The sequence below is a fragment of the Coffea arabica genome, chromosome 6e (genome assembly GCF_036785885.1).
Source record: "Coffea arabica cultivar ET-39 chromosome 6e, Coffea Arabica ET-39 HiFi, whole genome shotgun sequence".
NCBI classification, from domain to species: Eukaryota; Viridiplantae; Streptophyta; class Magnoliopsida; order Gentianales; family Rubiaceae; genus Coffea; species Coffea arabica.
Genome location: NC_092321.1, coordinates 967,274 through 983,958, shown reverse-complemented (window position 1 = coordinate 983,958; position 16,685 = coordinate 967,274). Strand labels below are relative to the sequence as shown.

The 16,685-nt window shown below is 36.0% G+C and overlaps 3 protein-coding genes across 3 annotated transcripts; 2 read left to right on the top strand and 1 right to left on the bottom strand.

Moving 5' to 3' along the window:
- Positions 1 to 2,889: 2,889 nt before the first annotated feature.
- LOC113697117 (bifunctional monothiol glutaredoxin-S16, chloroplastic-like) lies at positions 2,890 to 5,012 on the bottom strand. Its single transcript, XM_027216585.2, has 2 exons — positions 4,447 to 5,012; positions 2,890 to 3,485 (listed from the first exon to the last, which is right to left on the bottom strand). Exons 1-2 carry the CDS (start codon positions 4,864 to 4,866, stop codon positions 2,982 to 2,984), a joined length of 924 nt encoding a protein of 307 aa, XP_027072386.1. The 5' UTR covers positions 4,867 to 5,012; the 3' UTR covers positions 2,890 to 2,981.
- A 4,161-nt stretch (positions 5,013 to 9,173) lies between these two features.
- LOC113697116 (protein trichome birefringence-like 3) lies at positions 9,174 to 11,508 on the top strand. The gene is made up of 6 exons (XM_027216584.2): positions 9,174 to 9,709; positions 9,796 to 10,033; positions 10,130 to 10,301; positions 10,410 to 10,609; positions 10,714 to 10,872; positions 11,025 to 11,508. Exons 1-6 carry the CDS (start codon positions 9,538 to 9,540, stop codon positions 11,356 to 11,358), a joined length of 1,275 nt encoding a protein of 424 aa, XP_027072385.1. The 5' UTR covers positions 9,174 to 9,537; the 3' UTR covers positions 11,359 to 11,508.
- A 3,063-nt stretch (positions 11,509 to 14,571) lies between these two features.
- LOC113694965 (uncharacterized) lies at positions 14,572 to 16,468 on the top strand. The gene is made up of 5 exons (XM_027213904.2): positions 14,572 to 14,728; positions 14,844 to 14,942; positions 15,832 to 15,893; positions 16,031 to 16,080; positions 16,166 to 16,468. The coding sequence occupies exons 2-5, from the start codon at positions 14,863 to 14,865 to the stop codon at positions 16,181 to 16,183; spliced, it is 210 nt and encodes a 69-aa protein (XP_027069705.1). The 5' UTR covers positions 14,572 to 14,728; positions 14,844 to 14,862; the 3' UTR covers positions 16,184 to 16,468.
- The last annotated feature ends 217 nt before the right edge of the window (positions 16,469 to 16,685 follow it).

Here is a 16,685-nt window from a genome sequence, read left to right as displayed (position 1 = left end):
TTTTGAAGGACTCCTACCCCTCGCATATATAGCTGCGTTAGTGATAGGAGAAATGGCAATAAAAATATTGTAAATTAATGAGTAAAGATTCCACGGAGTTTAATATGGTAATGGAACACGGGAATAATTCGGTTGGAGATCTAATTGAAGCTGCTCTTAATTTCTCAAGGAAAGGCATACCATACGGAATTCAATTTTTGTTTCCACTTCAATGTTTAATGGCGCAGTTTTTACGGTTAAAATTAACGAGATCTGAAAGAACGAAAAAAACGAGAAAGATTTTAGCCAATGATGAGATTTTACCGGTGCCTTGACGGTTGCTTGCAACTTTAGGCCTTGTTTGGCAAGTAAGTTTTTGACCAAATTTGTCTGCTACAAATTTTTTAGTAACTTTAATTACAGTAATCTCAAAAAAAATTTTAAAATTTTAAAATTATACATTTTAAAATATCCAAAAAATTATACACTTCAAGAGAAAGTTGTTTTTTGCAATTTCTACCAAACACCCAAAAACTCATTTACCAAATGGGACCCAATTTCCGTTTGCCTGTGCAAGGGGGTCTCCTCGTTAATTAATTGCGTGTTAAATCATAAAACAACTTTCCTTTCCAGCTTAATACTACAAATAATTGTCTATAAACACAAATGGTAAATACTTGTGCATCAAGATTACTCCTCCTTTCCTCTAAGTCATTCCATTATTAGATATGGTTCATCGGAAAGAGAAAATAAAAATAAAAAGGGAAAGAGAATCCTGGAATAATTCCGGCTCACTACTCACTACTCATCTAAGTTAACATTTGTGAGTTTGGAATTATATATTTTGTTTGTGTCATTGTGGCTGTGCGTATCTCCAACCCAAAAGGCCAATTTTGGTAGCAGATACGGCGGATCGAAAAGAAAGGAACGAAATGGAATCGCGGTATAAGCACAGTCCCCAATTATCGCTTGACTATCATATTATTCAACTGCATTCTCATTTTCATCCTCGTCTAATTGTGCGTCGCCATTGCACAAATCATCTATTATAGGAGGAGATATGAATTAGGTGGTATGTGAAGCAAATATAAGTGAAAGATTTCAAATTTAATACCTCCAGATTATACTAATAAAAAAAAATCTATTACAGGAAAGAGAAAACTGAATTGTGCTATAATTAATCCCTAAATGCCTTACTCTCATTATTTATCATCGGTCGCTTACCTTATCCATTTTAAAGTCATTCAATTGTTTCGTGTGCTTCTCTTTGCTCTTTAGCTTTAATATTTAGGGTTCATGCACTTTATCCCCTTTATGTATGGGTCATTTCTCAATTTATCCCCCAACGTTTGTTTTTTCACAGTTTACCCCAAAGACTAACGGTCAACCCTAACGGAGATAAATAGAATAATGAAAAAAAAGTAATATCCTTAAGAAAATGATGAACAACCCAAAATACCCATATCTCTAGATTTATGAAAGGGATAACGAAAAATTTCCAAAATTACCTTGGAATAATGGAGGAGGGAAATTTCCCTCCATCTGGCACATGGGACAAAAAGAAAAAAAAAAAGAAATTCGGAAGACAAAAGGTAGGGAACCTTTTGTCATTGTTGGTCATATTTTCTCTCTCCTCTATCTACCCATGAAAAGTGCCCACATGCATGCCGGTTCTGAATAAAAAGAAAATATAGCTGTCTAAAACCCTTTTTGATTTATTCATGTATAGAGCAAAATTAAAGACAATAATACCAGATTATTAATGAAAAATTCTTATATTTTAATTTGAGCAGCAGTAAAATCTTCTTCCCGAATTTTCAAGTGTCCAAGAGGTGCACAATGGTGCCTCTTTACCACATCCACACATTTTTTGGGGTGATCTTTCAATGTTATTTGAAGCACTTTGTAACATTTTTATGATACTTTTGGTTGACAAAGAAAAATTTTAGAAGCTACTGGATCTGTTGAAATGAAAGAGAAAAAATATGTTACAACTGGGTGGAAGCATGAAAGAGAAAAAATAGGCTAAAAAGCATCAGACACCCCTTTTGATAACTCATTGAGGGACATTTTACTCAGCCAAAACAAACGGCTCCCTTCCAATGGCAATTTCGGCATTTTGAAGTTTTTAATGGTGCAATTGCTAAGCTGGACTGACGGAGGGGGTAAACTGTGAAAAAAAAACGTTGAGGGTAAATTGAAAAATGATCCATACTTAAAGGGGATAAAGTGTGATTAACTCTAATATTTACTACCCCTAACCCTTTCTTTCGTAGGGCCTATAGTCATAACTAAGAAGGCGCTGATGGACAGCCAAAAGGAAAAATAAATAAATTTCCTTTTTGCATTTACATGAAAATGAATTCAAAAACTGCAGAATGATGCTAGTGATATTATGAAAACGTCAAAAGGAGGTTTCTCAAATTACCCCTTAAAAAAAATCTTAAAAAAGTTCCTTCCCTTGAGAGAACATGTAATGCTTTTCGAGTTCTTCATTTCTCAGTGCGACTTCAAGTACCGCAAAATCTTCAACCTTAGTCAACATCCAAATGGTAAAAGAAACTTTTGCTAAATAATTTGTTTGGATATCATATTATTTTAAATAATATTTCGTCTGTATCATAAACAGATTTTTCAATTCACTTTTTATATTTTTAATTATTTTTTTATCTCACATACGTCACATCACATCACATCATAAAAAGTGTTACAGTAATTATTTTAAATAATACTTTATCCAAACAAACCGCAGGTACTCGTTCATGCCTCTCTCAAGATGAATAATGCATCGAACAGAAAAAATCCCTGCTGGTAGCAACCCATGTGATTTCGCAGCTCCAAAGGGGGACTCGTTCATAATGTTTATTTGTAAAGCAAAATTTGGGCGTACTAGGTTTTCAGCATTGCGCATTAAACAAATTAAATGACCTTAAATTATTAGCCGCTATTGTCAAACCATGCTCGTTACACAAAGCTCCAATTCTACAAAGTTGAATGCAATTTTACTTTCTGAACAAACCTGCAAGTTCCCTCTTCTCGTACATGGAGGACAGAATATCACATCCACCAACCAATTCGCCATTAACAAAGATCTGAGGGAAAGTAGGCCAGTTACTGTACTTCTTCAATGTCTCCCTCAATCCAAAATTATACTCTTCATCAAGCACATCAACACTTTCATACTCAACCCCCTCACTCTCAAGAATTCCCACAACTCTCTGCGAGAATCCACATAGCGGAGCACTTCTGGATCCCTTGATAAAGGCCACCACCTTGTTCTCCTTCACAAGACGGTCAATGAGGCCTTCTAAAGGGACCGTCAACTGAACATGGCGTCCTGGTGTTAATCTCAGATCAGCCTTCTTTTTTGGGGGTTTCCGCACCCATGTAGAGTTTCCAGGTTCATTGCCAGGTGGGACCTTTCCCGTGGCTGATATATGTTCTTCCATCCATGTCTTCCAAGCCTGGGTTAAAGCTGCTCTATCTGGCTCATCTACAACCCCAGCCTGCAGTTAAGAATAATAGCAACCGGGTAAGGTATTCTTACCCTGTAGATTAATTATTGAGGATATGGTTTTTTGACAAGCAGCAATACCCAAACCCAAATATGAGCCTGCAAATTTTTACTAGTAGAAGCTATGAAGAGCCAAAAAGAAGCAAGTATACTAAGTCCACCATGCTCATTGGCTTCCATTTATTTTCTTCACCTGTAGCCTTTAAAGCAAAATGTACACTTACACAGCGTAGATGAGAGATCTACAGCAGTTCTTCTAGGCTAAGAGGGCACAAGTTAAGCTAGACATCTGTCAATAGGAGGGAGAAATTATGAAATTACAAGAACTTCAACAGCAGAAGGATCCATAATGTCTTCTGCTTCAGACAATCAACAATTTAATTTAGGATCAGCACGAGTATACAACCCAAGGCTAACCAATTTGTTCGTGAATCTTTCATAATTTTTGGCTGCTGGTGTTCAAGAAGCTTGTTAAATTGAAATGCTAATTTTGTGATGAAACTTGCACCATCATTAGATAACTAGGCAGATATCAAACTGATATACTAATATCCCCTAAAGAAAACAAAACTTGTGCCAAACTACCTTACGACAGCACTTCTTCATAGCTTAATAATTTTGTTTTCATTTATGTACGTAAACGTGATGTATCTTACAAGAATATTACAGCCCAATTTAAGTTCCAAAGTGGAGAAGTATCTTAATGGCCAAGAAAAAAATGCAAAGTCAATCTGAGACAGACTCGCATAACCTCCAACTGAGTCTTACTCTTCACGAGAGAACATTTTTGGGAGCAAAAATTGAAGCTCATGACAACCCCTGGATTCATCTTGGAGTAGCTTCACACTAGAGCTGTATATGAGAGTAAGAAAAATACTTATCCTAAAAAGCACAGACCCAAAAAAAAAAAAAATCGTGAAATACTTTGTGGGTATAATTAAAGGGTGCATAACCTTAATAGAGGAGCAGAGTTCAGGTACGGATTTCCTGTGACCGACGACACTGGCCGCGATGTTTCGAGAGATGCCGATGAATTGGAGGTCGGTGTTTCCGTCGTAGACAGCGTAGACACCGGAACTCGACGGGAAAGTTCCAGGGACTGCGTCAGTTTCAGGTGGGACGGCCACCAATTCGGTGTCGGAGAGGTTCTTGAGCGCCGAAACCACGACGCTAGCATGGCGACGTTTGATTTCGGTATCAGATTTAGGTCTGGGTCTGGGTCTAGGATGAATGGAACGTACTGATGGAAATGAGAATTTGGGAATTGGATAAGACGAAGTGGTGGAATTACAGTTTCGATGTACTAAAGTAGGACATACGAGACGAGAAGGATGGGTGTGTGTTGGAGAAGTGAAGTTGAAAGAGGCCGCCATGGAGACGGAAATTGAGTAAAAGAGAAGATGAGGGACAGAGAGTCAGAGAGGACGAAGAACAAAGAGAGGATCCGGTCTACGGAGCAGCAAAACCTGAAGCTTAGGCTCCTATGCGTGTTTACGGAAAAAAAAATTCACCAGAAAAAAAAAAAAAAAAAATTGGCTTGGAAATGACAGATTAATAGACGAGTTAGGGAACCTTTTTTATCAACCCCTCTCCAGTCCACACTCTTCTCATCCCCACCTGCCACGCTCTGGATTCGAACCTGAATTTAGCGTAGGCCTTGATTGAAATGGAATTTTTCACCGTGAATATATTTTTTAATCACCTTTTTATTTTATATATATTAAATTATTATAATATATTTTTTACAAAATTCCAAAAAATTATAATTCAAACCGGACCTAATAATTTTAAGTGGTCATTTCCATCTTTACGCCCTTCTCACCCCCACCTGTCATACTTCAGATCAAACTCTGAATCTAGTGGATGAAACTCTAAAAAATTTTCTGGCCATTTCCATCCCCAAGAGCTAGGTGAGGAACCCTGGACCGGGCAATGGCAGTGGAGAGAACTCTAAAAAATTTCTTTGGCCAATCAAGTTTGCTTGACCAATAGGTCAACGACAACAAAATTAATACCTTTTGATTTCAACATGTTTGATAATAAAAATGGCTTACTATTTAATATGTTAAACATGATTTAATTTGCATACAAAAATTTAACTGAAAGTTATATTGCATTGCTTATACATATAACACATTTTCAAACATGTTTTAGCATAAAATACACATTTACTCTATATTTGTTTGACACACTTTTTTTTCCCTAATCTTCATCTTTCCACACATTTCTTATTCCTAACTATTAGATTCAAAATTCGAACCATAAATTTGACCATCCTTTTTACCCCTAACATTTTGAATCCTGTTAGACAGATTTGAATCCTGAACCTGATAGTAAAAAGAATTCCAAACACACACAAACAAACACACACACTTGTGCGCACACACTCACGTACACAAATTCATAGACTTAACATACTACCTCTCAATTGTTTCATTATTTTCTCTCAAAAACACACTTTTCTTCCTCTCCAAATGCACAAAAAAAGACAATTATTTTTAAAAACAAAAAATATTATTTGTTTGATATTTCAATTCAATTAATTATGAAACATATATAACTTAAGTAATTCAGTAACTTAATATTTTCAACACTTAATTTTCAAATTTCAAAATTTAGAGTTCGTTTGGCACCCTTATTTTTTGCATATTTTTCATAGACAAAATTTTCTTCAACTTTAGCTATAGTTAACTTGTTAAAATATACTAGTAAATTAAATATAAAAAAAACACATCAAAATATTCAAAAAACACGCATCTCCTTTCCCTTTCTACCACTACCCTCCTTAACCATTTCCATCGATGCCCCCACCGCCACCTCATCCTACCACCGTCACAACAGGAGTGGCAAGGGATGTAGCAAGGGTAGTGGCAGAAAGGTTAGCTCTAGTGTCGTGGTTGACAACCTCACTGTCCCCATATGATATGTAGCAGCCGGAAAACTACAGCCAATACTTCATTTATTCCATTAAAAGTGTAGTGTTTTTCATTTTGAAATATCTCTAAATAGTTGTTATCTTTCTAAAATTAAAGTTATTTTTTATCACTATTTTCAAAGTTGTCTCTACTTTTAGGTGTATGTCATGTTATTTCCAAATATGAATTTAAAATTTTTGAAGTAGATTTGGAAACAAAAGTACTACCATTACAATCAATTCATTATTCTTAAAAAGTTAGAATCAGGAAATGCAACGAAAAATATGGGATGAAGGGAGTATATTTGATTTTAAATTTAAATTCAAAGAAGTTATTAGACACCTAACAATATTGGTGTTTTATTAGCAGAAAATATATAAGATCGTCCAATCGGACGGAAAGCAGTTTTTTTTTTTTTGTTGTTGGAAAATGTTCATTTCATATAACATCTTGCATGGATAAAAGTCAACAGGTATGAAAGCACAACATGCAAGTAACACAAAAATGTATTTGTGGAAATGGTTTTCAACAGAATTGGTTTTACATTTTGACAATAAATGTGTAAATAATTTTATTTAAATAAAAATATGAAGATGGATAGTCATTTAGTGGTTATTGATGATCCTAATGAAAAGTTAGGGATATATTTGAATGGATGTGTTTTTCCTAATTTTGTCAAATAAATAATCAATGGTCATGAGGCAGTAGCACCTCAAAGCGTGATTTCTTATGTTCTTCAAACAGTGGCAGCAATTGGAGAAGTTTCAGCACAAATTGTTTTTCCGCAATTGGAAAATGACTTCGATTGTTCTCTCAGGTCTAAAAGTTTTAGAGGTTTGTAATTCTATTTTTCTATAACCTAGAGTATGATTTCAAACCTCATCTTCACACGCCAATTTTAATTTTATGAGGTTTAATCCCTCAGCATTGATTAAGAACAGCAGATTGAACAAACAGAAAATTCTGAGTTCAGCTTAAAGCAAAGATAATTGGCTCTGTTTGAATTGCTGAGTTTTTCAAATACTATTAAAAATTTTTAAAAAATACTCTAAAAGGTACTCTAAAAAGTATTCCAAATTTTTTTAATATTTGAAAAATATATCAAAATATATTCTAAAAACTCTTCTACTCTTAAATATCTCAAAATATTTTCTAAAAATATTTTAAAACATACTATAAAAACTCTGCTACAGTAAAATTTTTCAAAAACACCCCTAAAAACAGCTAATACAAACCCACCCAATAGAATCAGGGAAAGCAAGATTCTTACGTGCCATGTTAGCAAGTGCAGAAATTTTACCAAAAATAGCAAAAAAAAAAAAAAAAGGGACGAAATCATCATGGGGGCAACTCTGGTTTATGATGGGTGACCAGCAAGTTCTTCCCTGTGAAACTCAGCAACTAGAATTGCTGCAGTAACGTCCATTCAAGTTTGTTCGGGAGTCATGACGAATGGTCCAGTAAACGATGTGCGATCAAAATAGTATGGACCTTGGACGAGACTGTTGTTGGGCCATCTCCCTGTCTCCGCACATCACGTATATGAAGCACGTTTGTAAACATGATTGAGGTAGACAATAAAGAACTTAAGACTGCTTTAGAGGTAATCAACATGCCAAGTTGCCATTAGCTACATTGGCCAAACCATAGATTCTTCTGCGCTGTTCTAGCTCACAAAATTTTTTTTTTTTTCCATTACAGTAATAAAGAACCTCAAGAGCCAAAACTTGTTAGAATGTAGGCAAGCACAGCGACCCTTCTGGTAAGTTATATATATATATATATATGATCTCTAAGTATTTCATCAAGATATTGAATTCTATTGTATGGTAAAAACCAGTAACCTTTGTGCGTGTGAGTGTGTGTTTTATTTTTCCTTTTCTGATGTCAAAACAATAATAATAAGGGCAAAAAACCTCAACGACCACTAAACTATTGATCAGATCATGTTTTGGCCATCAAACTATTTTTTTTTGTCAGTAATTGACCACTAAACAACTTAATCAGTAAATCCGTGACCATTTAGTCGATAATCGCTCTTAATCTGTGAAATTAGCTGTACACGTGGCAAAGTGCAGGGTAATTTTGTCCAACAATTACGCGACCCTATTTCACAGATTAACTGCTAATTTTATAGATTAAGAGCAATTATCGACTAAATGGTCATGAGTTTACTAATTAAGTTGTTTAGTGGCCAATTACTGACGAAAAATAGTTTGATGGCCAAAACATGATCCGACCAATAGTTTAATGGCTGCTGAAGTTTTTTACCCTAATAATAATGAGACAAAGTGACGTCATTTTACGCAGAATCCACCTTTAGAGATGTAGCATCCATATACAATGGCTTGCGGATGGAATTACATGCCATTTCTAAACCTACACAGTGCAAAAAATGAACAAAAATATTTTTTAGTTGTTCTCAAAAATCCCATATAGTCGTCAAGTCACTTTAAAGGTTGTCGTCTAAATTCAACATTAGGCAGAAATGATGGGCGGTGGAGAGTTTTAAATCAACGATCACTTTCATGCCCTTATCTTTTCAGCTGGAAGAATCAACAACAGCTTGTGGAAATCTTTAAAACAACTAGTATCCAACGAATCCGGCTACTGTTTGATTGAGAAGTCGAACCTGTTACGGGAGAGGAGATATGAACAGCACTTGTTTAACTTCAAGTGCAAGTTATTTGAGAGAGGCAGACATAGACATTGAATTACAGTTGACTTAATTCCTACAGAAAACCTTTCCTACGTAATGATTACCCTGAATAATGAAGCAGCTGCTTCTACGGAATAGTTGCTTTGCTTCTTTTCCTTTTAGGAGCAGAAGATCGGAGGAGGCTAAATGTCACCCTTGCAACTCACTATAACTCCATCACTGAATCACTTTTTAGTATTGTCCACCAAAAAATAGAGTCTAGTAGTGATAAACCGTACAACAATACATGGCATGGCTTTAGCTTCACTCCTACTCAAAAACCAATAGAATAGTTCACAAAAGCTTATCACTCATTCTAACTGTCGGATTCATCATTCTGTTGCAATATCACTAGACCTCCAAACTTCGCTTTAGTTTGTGCCCTCTATTTCTTTGTTAAACTTCTCATCTTCCAGAGGATTTCCATCAGCATGGGAACGATGAAAGCCCCTAGAGGAAAGATACCATTATCCATAATTGCCATATTATTCTGCGTTTTTGCCTTCATGGCTCTTCTGTACACTGAAAGACTGAGTTTTCTTTCTTCCGGATCTATTTTCAAGTTTAGGCCCTGTGCAGCCAGGTATAAAATGTCCAAAACAGGTATTGGTTCGCATGCCATTTTTCTTGAATATTCTTTTCCATTTGTCCCCAGTGGCATTCCAATTAATGGCCTATTCTCTTGACAGATAATAAAAGGTCAGTGAACAAACAAATTGATTATGCAGCAGACGACCGGTTCGAATTTGATCCAGAGGAATGCGACATTGGTCATGGGAAATGGGTGTTTAACCGCTCGATTAAGCCGTTGTATTCGGACAGGACGTGTCCCTATGTTGACAGGCAAGTTTCCTGCGTGAAGAATGGTAGAAACGACTCCGATTACCGGCACTGGCAATGGCGGCCAGATGACTGCATGTTACCTAGGTTAGCAACTCGCTTCCGAATCCTAATTCTAAATCGGATGATTCAGTAAATATGAAGGAATTTGCTTAATTTTCTTTGTGATGCCTTGAAGCTCAGGTTCAATCCAGATATTGCCCTAAAAAAACTTCAAGGAAAGAGGCTGATGTTTGTTGGGGATTCACTGCAGAGAGGGCAATGGCAGTCTTTTGTTTGCCTCGTTGAACACATAATTCCTAAAAGCCAGAAGTCCATGAAGCGAGGCCGTGTTCATTCAGTTTTTAGAGCTAAGGTATTTTACTCTTTTTAAGTTATGTTGATTTCCTTCTGATAACTCTGAAGTGCATATTTGTTTCAGATTCATGAATTGATGACAATTTTTTTTTCCTACATTCTTCAGGAGTACAACACCACAATTGAGTTTTATTGGGCTCCATTTCTAGTTGAGTCGAACTCAGACGAACGCATAGTAGGAGATCCAAAGAAAAGAATTCTAAGAGTTGATTCAATTGCGAAACATGCCAAACACTGGGTAGATGTAGACATTCTTGTTTTCAATACTTACGTCTGGTGGATGAGCGGTCTCAAGATCAAGTCTCTGTAAGCTTTCTTTGCATAACTGAGCTAACCGTGACCTATATACTAGAACCCACCATTTACCTGCTGGTCCATAACTCCATGTATCAACGTCTGGTGAAGCACAGATGGGGTTCATTTGCCAATGGGGAGGAAGGTTCTGAAGAGCTGGACGCACCTGTTTCGTACAGAATAGGATTGAAGACATGGGCGAACTGGGTTGATTCCACAATCGATCCTAATACAACTCGAGTGTTCTTTACTACAATGTCTCCCACGCATCAGAGGTTTGTAAACATTTCTTATTAAAAATTTCTTTAGCTGGATGGAGACTCTGTTTTCCTTTTCTTCATGATGGCCAATAGTTTTTTTCATCAAACCCATGTTTGAATTGAAATATAAATACTGATGCGAGTTTGTGTTCAATAAATATTATCAGGAGTGAAGACTGGGGCAACAAGAATGGGATCAAGTGCTTCAACGAGACAAAACCCATCTTGAACAAATGGCACTGGGGAAGTGGTTCAGATAGAAGGATGATGAATGTGGTGGCCAGTGTAGTTGAAAAGATGAAAGTGCCTGTCACATTCATTAACATAACACAACTATCCGAGTACAGGATTGACGCTCACTCATCAATTTACACAGAGTTACAAGGACAATTGTTGACGGACGAGCAAAAGGCTGACCCGTTACACAATGCGGATTGCATACACTGGTGTTTGCCGGGAGTCCCTGATACTTGGAATCAAATACTTTTTGCACATCTGTAGCAAACAAAAATGGATACCAATTTAAATTGGCAGTACAGTCTAGGTGGTTGTAAACTTCCCCAAGGAAATTTCTTATGCTGTAAATGCAGCATAAGATTCAGTGTTGTTTGTACTTTGTATGGATGGGGTGTATAAAATCTCTTGCTCAAACCAGGACACCTGCGATTCTGTGTTGTTTGTATCTTTACCGCGTTCGCTAACATCTCTTCGTACAAACAATATAGGTTGAAAACGAACCTCAACGACACAACGCAGACAGAGGTATGTTTAGAATTGGTTTGAAGATTAAAAAGAATGTTTGAACTTGGCTTGTGTTTGATAATTTTTTGAAAAAAATTGATTGAATTTAGCTTAAATTTCTAATGTATGTTTATGAAAAGTTTGGCTTAGCATGTCTTAGTATTGAGCTCAATGGCATACAATCAAAGTTTGGCTTGAAATTTCATGTTGTATTATATAGAAATTTTCACTCTAGTTTCTTACTTTTTTTTTCCCTTAATTTTTGCTCTCTAATATTCAAGAAATCTATTACGATGAATTAGGGATGTCATTGTCAATTATGCCTATTCAAAAAATTTATGACTATGAATTATAGATGTAATTAAAATCAATTATTTCTATTCAAGAGATAAGAATATTATTATATGCTTGCTATTTTATAAGATAGGCAATATGCGTGAAGGAAACAACTAGAGTTAAGGAAGGAAACTTTAAGAATATTTTTATGAAATTTACTTGTTTTATATGTTCCTGAATACATCGAGTCGAACAACGTGAAAATCGTGATAGATTTGTTAATATTTTTGAGTTTGAAATTATGCTCGGGTTTGGATGAATACCTAAACAAACAAACTTGAATGAGCTTGATTCGAGATGAGTTCAAGTCGAGTATCAAACTACTTGGTTCAATTTACAGCCCTACAAACAAATAACTATTTATAGTGGCCAAAGTAATGAAACTGACGGTAAACTTGAGAAACTTTCACTAATTCCATCACTACAATATCCTTTTTTGAAAAAAAAAAATATAGAAGTAAATAAGTAGAACAACTACAAATGGAAAACAATCTCAATTGAACCCTTTACACGTGTTTTTTGGAAAGTGATATTAGCATCCCTAAAAAAATTTCAAGAACTTTATCCCTTCTTTTGCTTTAGATGGGAGGATGGAGTGCTCTGATCTTTTTTGCAAGTGCCAATATCAACTGGCTTTTGGCATAAACTAAAATGATGCTTTTAGAGCAACTTTTATGTTTCAAAAATACAAAATTAGCTTTCATAATTTTGTTAAATATTTTAAACTAAATAAAGACATAAATTTGTTTTAGAATTCAAAATTGCATATATCAAATAGAAAAATACTTATGCAACTATGCACGTAAACAATATAATTAAGAACTTAATAAGTACTTTTGACCGAAAGGTCTACTAATTGAAGTACTTTTTCGTAAACCATCAAAACCCAAAATGGCCATTAATATTCAAATGCTGTTCGCCTAAATGCAAGGAATGATGTTAACCAAATACATTAAAAATGTTTTTCCATGAGAAGCACCATAAAGGGTTATGGTGTTTTTGCTAGAAAAGTGCTTTTGGAGGATAAAAGTTAATGTGTGTGGTAAGCGTAATTCCTCGAATTTAGGAATGAAAATTTTGAACATTAAAGCACTGTCAACACAAGTTAAAATTAGTGTTTTAGAGGAACTTTTGTGTTTTAAAAAAAAATAAAAATTTTCAAATTTTTATTAAATTGAACATTTTTTATTTTATTTAAAAAATCCTTTAATAATTTTATTATAAATTTGGAAACTAAATGAAGAGATAAAAATATTTTAAAAATTCAAAGTTACCCATTATCAAATAAAAAATCACTTATGTAAGTATGCACCCCAATAATATATGCATCCAAATAATAATGTGAGCAAGCATTTCATAACTACTCTGACTAAAATCTCTACTAATTTAAGTGCGTTTTGATAAGCCACTTTAACTCCAAACAGAGGCCCTTAGTGAATTTGCAGAGAAAATGCACTTTAAAGGGAATAATTTATCACTAACACTTTTGAGGGTTAATATTCCTTCTGATTGCTCTTTAAGTGTGGAGGAAGGTCTTGAAGCTTAGAGGATTGGCACAACCTTTTGGTTCAACATTCTGTTGTATTCTGCGCAATGCTACTGAGGAAATTATAGATCATTTATTTTTTGAATGTCCGGTGACTGCAATCGTATGGCAAAAGTTTCAAGCATTACGTGAAGAGTGCAGGGGCGCTAAACCATGATCTATTGAGTCCACCTGCACTGGAATTTCAAGCCGTTTGTTGGCTATTAGTACAATCTATCAGGTTTGGAAAGCCAGAAATAAGGCTATTTTCAAGAATGTTCCTGCTCCTGCTGCTGCTGATAGAATCCTTGCAACCATTGTTGACACTACTGTTAGGCTTGTTGGAGCCTGATGGAGGAAAGTTCCACTTGTAAAAGCGATTTGAGATTCCGTTGTAGAGTGAGGTATAGCACTGGGATGTTTTGACTGTAGATGAATGCCTTTGGTAGATAGTCTAGATACCATGATGCGACTGGGCAATCTTGCTCTTTGTATAGGCTTATCGTTTATTTTATCTTTGGAAAGCTTATCTTTTGCTAAAATTATTTTTTCTTGGTCAAAATGAGGCCAAAAAGCCTCGTACGCTATACCATAACATGCTAGAGCTTTCTCTATTCTATTGCCCGCCTAGACAAGCATCCATTCATTTTTTTTTTTCTTTTCAAGCCTTTGCAAGTAGAAAGAGAAGAGCTCGAGGAGGGAATGCATCCCTATTTGAGTCTTTATGACAAATTTAACGGTGGCAAAAAACTTGGGTAGATGTAGTCTTGTAAATCATGTGATTCAAATTTTGTCACACCATTAATTTTTGAGTCCGCGTGATGATATGACATATGACAAAATTTGAATCGCAAAATCTATATAAACCGAGGGTTTATCCAAGTATTTGCCATTCCTGATAACTTTACGTTTCTGAATCTGAATTTTACATTCAAAGTTAATGGGTGCTGGCCTCTTATTTCGTGCTCTAATCAACAAGAAGATCCGTACAGTAAGCATATTAGACCTGCTATCACGGATGGGCTCTCTGGGCTCCGTTGGGAATCCCAACCCAAAACTCCAAATTGCGCCCATTACTGGTAGAAGCCCATTATAGTTTATATGCCCAGAGACCCGAATTTCCCGGGGACCCACCCAACTTAGAGTTTTAGGAAACCCGCCTCTTGTTGGCGTCAATCCAGCTCCAGCCTCCAGCCTCCAAATACAGGAGGTTATCGCGATTTCTGACTCTAAAAACCCTAGTTTCCGATTTCGGCCATCGCATCTCAGGTTGAAGCCCTCTCTCTTCATTGTCGTTTTGCTATTTCTATGACCCTTAAACTCTTAGCTTTCTCGAATATATTATCTAATTGTCCAATAATTAACATGTTTTTGACTTGATCAGTCTCCGAGAGGAATCGATAATGGCTGGAGGAGGAAATTTCATCCATCGGGTCATGTCTTACGTCGCCAACGAGCTCATCGTGAATGGCCTCGCGAACAGGTTATCATTATTTACAGACTCTATTTTCCTGAATATTTTGGCGTCTCTGGAAGCATTTTTCTACTCTTATCCACGTATCTCATTAGTAGTTTCTACTAAATTGATGCGGCTTCCGTTTTGAGCTATTTGGTCTGAATTTTATTTTAGTGAAAATGATAATCCTTTTCCTTTAATGCTCGCATGCCGATGATGACTTTCGTAGGCTTGTAATGATTTGCGGAAATGATCGCAATTGTTCTTTTCAAACTTTAGTGCTCTGAGGCTGCCTAGTTTTTTTTGAACTTGTTATACGGTCATACAATCTGAAGCATTTATGTTTTACAAGATTTTAATGAATCTGGTTCATGTACTTGTTCTTTTATATTTTAATTGGACTTGTTTTTTCGAGCTTGTTGTAAATTGGCATTTGTATTGACTATACTTTTGGTGGCTTTAATTGCCTAGGAGTTTGGTGTCTTCTTCTTCTTCTTCTATTTTTTTTGGGCCCCGCGGCCGCGGGGGGGGGGGGGGGTGGTTGGGAGTTCTTTGGTGTTGGGGGCAGTGATTCATATTATTTGGTTAAAGATAACTTATTTTGCTATCAAGTATGATTTTTTGGTTGCTTTGAAACTTGAAGCATACGCAAATTATTAGCTTGATGGTATGTTGCTGTCAACAACTTATTGTTTTTTGGTAGGGATAACTATAGTCGTTGGTCATATTTTTGGTTAAATACATTCAGGGATTAGTACTGAACTTATGGGTACTTTCTTTTGTTGTGAGATTTGGACTCTAGTTGCTCGTGTACATTAAATTTCTATATCCTTGTGGACTGTTTTTGCTTGGACGGTGTGAAGTACTATCCTGATCTGTTCTGATGTTTCCTACTAATTCTTATAATCTGTTTCAGTCCTGCTTTCCAAAGATTTGCAGTTAGGACATCGAAGAGGATAGAGAACGTTTCTGTCAAAGGCATGCGCTCGTATCCCATGCTGCTCATCAATTCTTTTGGTTTTTGGTTCTTTGAGTGCAGCACTCTTCTTCTTCTTCTTCTTCTTTTATTAAATTGGGCTAACGTTTTCTTCTTGACGAAATAATGTTGGATGCAGCCGCAGAGGTGAAGAAAAAAGTTTCGGAGCAGGTGGCCAAAAATTTCGAGGTTGGATGCTCAGATCAATGCTGAGTTTTGTATGCTTGGATAAGTAGATGTACGATTTGTTGATTTCGTTCGTATCTTTTTGCAGTCCTTCAAGAATGAGTGAGATGGTGGAGTTAAGTATCAGATGCAAACAGCCGGTGTACATGGTAGTGTTCAGTGCTTGGATTTCCTTCTAACGGCGAAGAGGAAGGCTAAACTAAGAAAGAAAGATGTTTGACGATGATGATGTATTAAACTTCACATTTTAAATAATATTACGGATTTCTTCCAGCTTGTTGGTTGATTTGTATGCAGCTGGTTAATGGTACTTCTGTCCAGCCGAGCATTCCCTACTTTGTTGGATGAATGAGCCATTTGCTGATGTACATGATGATGATTGATTACTTTAGTCTCTCTCTATTCATTGATGTTCTGCTAGTATTTGTTGTATGTTCCAAGCGCGACGGTACTGGCCGTGAATCTCCTTTATTATATTTATTTGCACATAGTTACTCCTAATCGGGAGGTGACATCCTTCGGCCAAGTTCGACCCTGCCCCTGCAAAAGAAGTGTAATCTAAATATCTGAAGTTGCATGGTCCTACACGCCTTGACATATCACGGCCT